The 7,195-nt window shown below is 35.3% G+C and overlaps 1 protein-coding gene across 1 annotated transcript; it reads left to right on the forward strand.

The window, feature by feature from the left end:
* LOC110917305 (ervatamin-B) lies at nucleotides 1–1,546 on the forward strand. Its single transcript, XM_022161886.2, has 2 exons — nucleotides 1–523; nucleotides 963–1,546. The coding sequence occupies exons 1-2, from the start codon at nucleotides 91–93 to the stop codon at nucleotides 1,544–1,546; spliced, it is 1,017 nt and encodes a 338-aa protein (XP_022017578.2). The 5' UTR covers nucleotides 1–90.
* The last annotated feature ends 5,649 nt before the right edge of the window (nucleotides 1,547–7,195 follow it).

Below are 7,195 nucleotides of genomic sequence, written 5' to 3' on the forward strand. Positions count from 1 at the left end.
AAAAACCAATAGTTGTATGTGATAAAGATTATCTGACATAGATTTATATTCACCTCTCAGTTGTAGTCAAAACAAAAACAAGAGTAATCCATGGGTTTGTCAAGTGAGAGAATACTAATTCTTTTTGTTCTAATTCTTGATATGTGTTTGTGCCAAATAACATCACGAACTCTAAGTGATGCATACATATCAGAAAAGCATGATCTATGGATGACTCAATATGGTCGTGTATACAAAACTAGTGCAGAGAGGGAAATGCGCCTTGACATATTCAAGAAAAACGTCGAATTCATAGAATCATTTAACTCCTTTGGAAATCGATCTTACACGCTGGCTGTCAACCAATTTGCGGACCTAAAGAAGGATGAATTCAAGGCCTATTTTCATGGGCACACGGATCCATTGGGTTTGAATTTGCCTCTATTAACATCTTTTAAATATGAAAATGTGAGTGAAGTGCCACTTAAATTGGACTGGAGGAAGGAAGGAGCTGTTACAGGAGTCAAGGGTCAAGGCGCATGTGGTAAATCAATATTCAATAACCTAATTCTACATTTTTTGAAACAAATCTTAATCTTATGGGAATTAAAATATAAATATAAATATAAATATAAATATAAATATAAATATAAATATAAATATAAATATAAATACAAATACAAATATAAATATAAATATAAATATAAATATAAATATAAATATAAATATAAATATAAATATAAATATAAATATAAATATAAATATAAATATAAATATAAATATAAATATAAATATAAATATAAATATAAATATAAATATAAATATAAATATAAATATAAATATAAATGAAAATAAATTAATATAATAATTAATAAATAATAAACGATCTTAGTTTGAGCTCGAGCTCCCGTTAGTTAAATGAGTCAAGGTCGAGCTTATGCGAAGTTGCTATTTAATTCGTGAAACGGTTTCCTATTTAACAGGGAGTTGTTGGGCTTTTGCTGCAATTGCTGCTGTGGAAGGAATTACTCAACTTACAACAGGCAAATTGTTGTCACTATCTGAGCAACAACTTGTGGATTGTAACAGAAATGGAAGTGGAGGTTGTCTAGGAGGATATAAAGAAAATGCCTTTGATTACATTGCGAAAACTGGTATAAATACCGAAAATGGTTACCCTTACCTTGCAACAGATGGAATTTGCAACACCGTTAACCAGGCAGTCCAGGCAGCCACTATCACTGGTTACGAAATGGTACCAGCCAACAATGAAACAACATTGTTGATGGCTGTGTCCAAACAGCCGGTATCAGTTTCCATAGATCCAACTTGTTTTGAATTCGGGTACTACTCGAGTGGTGTTTTAACGGGACATTGTGGAACAAATTTAACGCATGATGTCACAGTAGTCGGGTATGGAACACATGATGGCATAAAGTATTGGTTAGTGAAGAATTCATGGGGCCCTGAGTGGGGTCATAATGGATATGTAAAGATTCAGCGCGATGCGGATGTTGCAGAAGGACTGTGTGGAATTGCCATGCGAGCCTCTTACCCGATAGCCTAATATGATCAAAACAATGCTTTGCTAACATGATCAGTAGAATTTTTTTTATAAGATCAAACTTGCAGTGTAGTTAAGAAATCATTATTCTAAGAAAGAGCAGATTGTTGCCTTCTAGAATAATATTACTAATTGCCTTTTCTTGTTTTGCTTCTGAGTATTTAATGAAAGTAAAACTATTTGAAATAAGATCATAGTTTTATGAAACTTATATGTTTTGAACCATTTAGCAATCCACGATGATTATAGCGTCATTAGTTAACTAGTTTAATACCCGTCCGGTGGACGGGTTACGTTAATGTTATATATATTAACAACATGAATGAACATATATTGTACACAAAGTTAAACAACACGACAAACAAAAGAACCATTTTTTAATTTATAAAAGGAAAACGAATGTCAACAATCTATAACCACAAAATGATAGAAAATAAAAATGATAGACGGCTGAGACATGAAATAGTGTCATTTTGATGCAAAGGTAAACGATAGTTAAAACGCACGCATGGTAAAGTACAACAACACATTCGGAATGTCTTATAACATTTAAACGTGGTTTACTGCCTCAATTTTTTGGCTTTTGGAGCGTCCTCTTTGACCTCAAAAGAGACCTCTTTTCGACCTACTGTCTCGTTTTAAGTGAGCAGAATGTAATGCCAAATGCTATAAATGTATACATCACATTATCAATTGTGATATGTGTTTTCCATAATTACTACAAGGATTTAACAAAATATACACGTGGAAAGGTTTGGTGTAGAATTACCACAAAAAGGCACACAATTTTTGAAGTTGAAAATAAGTTTGTTTGACCTGAAAAGTCAATGTTCATATTTTCTTAAAGGTGTTGTTTCATTTCTTTGGCCAAAATGACTAAACATCGAAATTTTTAACTATATGAATATTGCACTTTTTGAATGAATGCATACACTTTTTGAATGAATGCATACAAGTTTCGAAAAATTAGATATACCAAGTTTGAAATTAAAAGTTAATGATCCAAAAGGTACAAGTACAAACCTGAATTTGATCTTTACGTCAACGATTTTTTTTAATATCTTTTGTTATTGAATGCAAATTATCTTCTAGATAATTGACCTGATATGGAAAAGAATGGTTTTTAGTCTACATGAGCTAATATTGCAAGGAACTCTTTGACCCGTTGTGGATGTGTTAGGGCTGTATATACTAAAGTCTAGCCGCTGTTAAACAAACAATTGTTTCATACTGAAACTCACCATCCATGACTTTGTTTTACTTACCAAAAACTCACACAAGTCTTCCATAGCTCCTTATACAGCAGATCTTCAAAACATTAACATCATAAACAATTTAAAGATGAAACTAATGTCAACATCCAATCTCAATGTTGCGGGGAATTATATCATCTTCACTACTTTTTTTTTGTCAATAGGAGCAAAGCCACCAAAACTCATCAGAATCCCCCTCCCCCTCTGCTTGTAAAGTAGATAAATGAAAAAATCAATTTAAACATAAAAAATATCTTACCAACCGTTGCAACATCACATGTCCCCTTATGATATTTATCCTTTAAAAACTGAATAACTTCCAATGCTTTAGCCCTTTCTTGTATATTTGAGTTTGCCGCATTAAATTAAAAGATCTTGTCTTTAATGTCCAAGATAAAGACATCAATGTGGATAGTGAAAAAGGAAAGATCTTGTCTTTAATGTCCAATACAAACACAATTTTACTTTCACATATGTGTAATAATAACTTAAATTTTTTCATATATGTTGAAAATACAGGTGGGTTAGACACCTGCTACAAATTGACAATACATTTTTCATTTTCCTTTGCCTGTGTACAGTGGTGTTTTTATCACATTCACGACCCGGAGGTTCCCTATAATAACAATCAACCAATTGAGTCAATGATTTGCCAGTATCTTTAGTTAAGGTCAGTTTGAAATTATGTATGTATATATGTGTATGTGTACGTGTGTATAGGACGTATGCATCATGTATGGATGGATGTATGAGTACAGTTCTCTCTCCAAGGAATTGGATACTCACTAGATTTGACTTTTTCATTCGTCAAGATTGCTACACCATATGCACAGGTTAGTTGCCTATCTTTTGCATTGTTTCAATCATACCACTCTCAGCAAAACAAAAAAAAAGAAGAAGAAGAAAAAAAAAGTGATTGAAACAATGCAAAAGATAGGCAACTAACCTGTGCGTATGGTGTAGCAATCTTGACGAATGAAAAAGTCAAATCTAGTGAGTATCCAATTCCTTGGAGTACTTATACATCCATCCATACATGATGCATACGTCCTATACACATGTACACATACACATATATACATACATAATTTCAAACTGACCTTCAAGAGTGAAAAATGCTTTAATCAGAAAAGCGAATAAGGGAAGGAACCGAAAAGTACCAAATAGTAGTTCCATAGAAGGTTACACTAAGAGGTAGCAATTCAACCCATTCATTTATCAATAGGTCAATTTTGGTTGTGTTTTATATCAAATGGGTCAAATGAACACATCAAAAGAAATATCTAAAAGGGGAGCACGTCAAAGGGGTAAAAGTAGGAAAAGCCAATTTTAATCATCCCCAAACTCCTAAACAGTTTTATAAATTTATTCAAAGATTTGTATTATTACTATGTTGTCATTTATGCACTCAAAATTCACACCTGATACATTAATTGTAAGTTTAGACTTTATATAGTGATTTAACCAAAAAGTTGAAAAGTGAGTGCTTAAAAGTGTGTAATGGTATTTGGCGCCCCCTTTCCTCGAAACCATTTAACGGATCAATCCCTCTATGGCACTCATCAAGGAGATAACACCCCAAGCTTTTGTGCCATTTGAAAGGTGGTGCGGTGTATGGCGCCCTATGGGGGTATGTGGCAGTTGTTTAACGCTCACTACACATAGACTTAATAACAGATATCCAAAGCCAATTGATACAACGTTAATAAAAAAGGACACATTTCAACTCAAACCTACCTTGACCCCATTACCCAACCCGACCATCCTGCCACCAGTGGCGGATCTAGGAATTTTTTTTTTTTTTTGAGATCACTTGTATATCGTTATATAATAAATTTTTTCGGTCTAGTTGGGGTCGGGTCAGGTAATATAATAAAAAAATTAGGTAAAAAATAATAGTGGGCTTATTATTCATAAGGTTAACTAATAAAAATGAGTAAATTGCCATTTTAGTCCCTGAATTTTGTCCAAATTTGCAATTTTAGTCCAAATAGTTTTTTTTTTGCCTCTGGGTCCCTGACTTTTCCCTTTTGTTGCCATTTTGATCACATACACTAACTCCATCCAAAAACTCCATCTTTAACCAGGGGTATTTTTGGGATTTTCATTTTAATTGTTTTCAATTGCCATTTTGATCCAATTCCAAAAAATTAAAAAAAGTTCCAAAAAATAATAAAAATTCTAAAAAATTCTAAAAAATCCGTTTCAGCACGAACCATTTCGAACCCGAACCGTTTCGAGCTGAACCGTTTCGACGCGAACCGTTTCGACCAGTACCGTTTCGAACCGAACCGTTTCGAGCTGAACCGTTTCGACGCGAACCGTTTCGACCCGAACCGTTTCGAGCTGAACCGTTTCGACCCGTACCGTTTCGACCCGAACCGTTTCGAGCCGAACCGTTTCGACGCGAACCGTTTCGACCCGTACCGTTTCGAGCTGAACCGTTTCGACGCGAACCGTTTTGAGCTGAACCGTTTCGAACCGAACCGTTTCTAGCTGAACCGTTTCGAACCGAAACGTTTCGAGCTGAACCCTTTCGACGCGAACCGTTTCGACCCGTACCGTTTCGACCCGAACCGTTTCGAGCTGAATCGTTTCGACGCGAACCGTGCCTTAGCGACGCGAACCGTTTCGAACCGTACCGTTTCGATGCGAACCGTGCCTTATCGACGCGAACCTTTTCGAACCGTACCCTTTCGAACCGAACCGTCGAAACGGTTCAGCTCAAAACGGTTCAGCTCGAAACGGTTCGGTTCGATAAGGCACGGTTCGGTTCGAAACGGTACGGCTTGAAACAGTTCGGCTTCGTAACGGTACGGGTTGAAACGGTTCGGCTTGAAACGGTTCGGCTTCGAAACGGTACAGGTCGAAACGGTTCAGCTCGAAACGGTACGGGTCGAAACGGTTCGCGTCGAAACGGTTCAGCTCGAAACGGTTCGGTTCGAAACGGTTTGCGCCGAAACGGATTTTTTAGAATTTTTATGATTTTTTAGAATTTTTATTATTTTTTAGAATTTTTTGGAATTTTTTTGATTTTTTTGGAATTTGATCAAAATGGTAATTGAAAACATTTGAAATGAAAATCCCCAAAATACCCCTGGTTAAAGATGGATTTTTTGGATGTAGTTAGTGTATGTGATCAAAATGGCAACAAAAGGAAAAAGACAGGGACCTAGAGGCAAAAAAAAAACTATTTGGACTAAAATGGTAAATTTAGACAAAACTCAGGGACTAAAATGGCAATTTACTCTTTAAAAATATTAGAATTATTTCATGAGCGGGTCGGGTCATAACTACATTACCAAATATTTATTAGTATCAAAATATATTTTTAAAAAGTAATATTAATCAATCTATCTTGATCTTTATAAACCTAAAGCACACAGTATATTAAGTAAATTTGGAATTAAACTAAAGAAGAGTAATGTTATGTAAACTTGGAATTTAAACTTTATTAGGCCATGCGTAGTCATAAATCCCATTTAGGGGCGTTATGCGACAAGTGGCGAAATGCGTAAGAGGGAGGCTTTATATCACAAGAGGGTGTAGTGGTAAGGGGGTTATATAACCCCTTCAATTATACATACATATGTATGTATATATATGTGTGTGAGTGGGGGGAAAGATTGTGCAGATGAAAACGCCGCGACGAGGATCACGGGAGCCAAGATTTAAACCCCCCGGTGTCGGGCGGCGCTATGGGGCGCCATAACCAGAAACGCTGTGATGTGCCGCCCCATTACACAAGATCTTAAACTACGGTATAGTTATTTTTAGGCAACACAATTTATTTATAACAGTATTACTTTTTTATTTAAACTAATAAGACAAAACATGGTGAATTATTTACAGAATTAATTGTAAACTAATAATTAATTAAAAACTCAAGAAACAATGTTCAGCTAATAAATTGTGAATTAAAATGAGGTAGTTTGTGCAAGCCTTTTTTGTATAGTATATACAAAATGAATTGGTTTATTGGAAATAAAATAATAGTCTCTAGTATTAATGGGACTTTCAGTTCTGTGCCAGTTAATTATACTCAATTATACTCAAACTAAAGGCCATACTCCATCTTCTTCCTCACTGAGTCATTTCTACTCTCTTCTCTAATGAACAGCATGTAAGAGTCGCTGGAAAAAAATATTTTATGTTATCTTATCTTCGCTTGTTTCTCTGCACAGATCCGACGAGTTCATGGGGTGCGAAACCAAAATTTATGGGGGCACTTGAGATTTTACTGTACCTATAAAACTAAAAAAACATAACTTAAGGGGTGCACCCGCCCACCCATAACCCATAGTAGGTCCGCCCCTGCCTGCCACCTCTGGTTACACTACGCGAAACCAAAATTAGATCACATACCCACTTGAATTCCTCCACCAGCCGAGATGCAACC

Source organism: Helianthus annuus, chromosome 16 (genome assembly GCF_002127325.2).
Source record: "Helianthus annuus cultivar XRQ/B chromosome 16, HanXRQr2.0-SUNRISE, whole genome shotgun sequence".
Classification (NCBI taxonomy): Eukaryota; Viridiplantae; Streptophyta; class Magnoliopsida; order Asterales; family Asteraceae; genus Helianthus; species Helianthus annuus.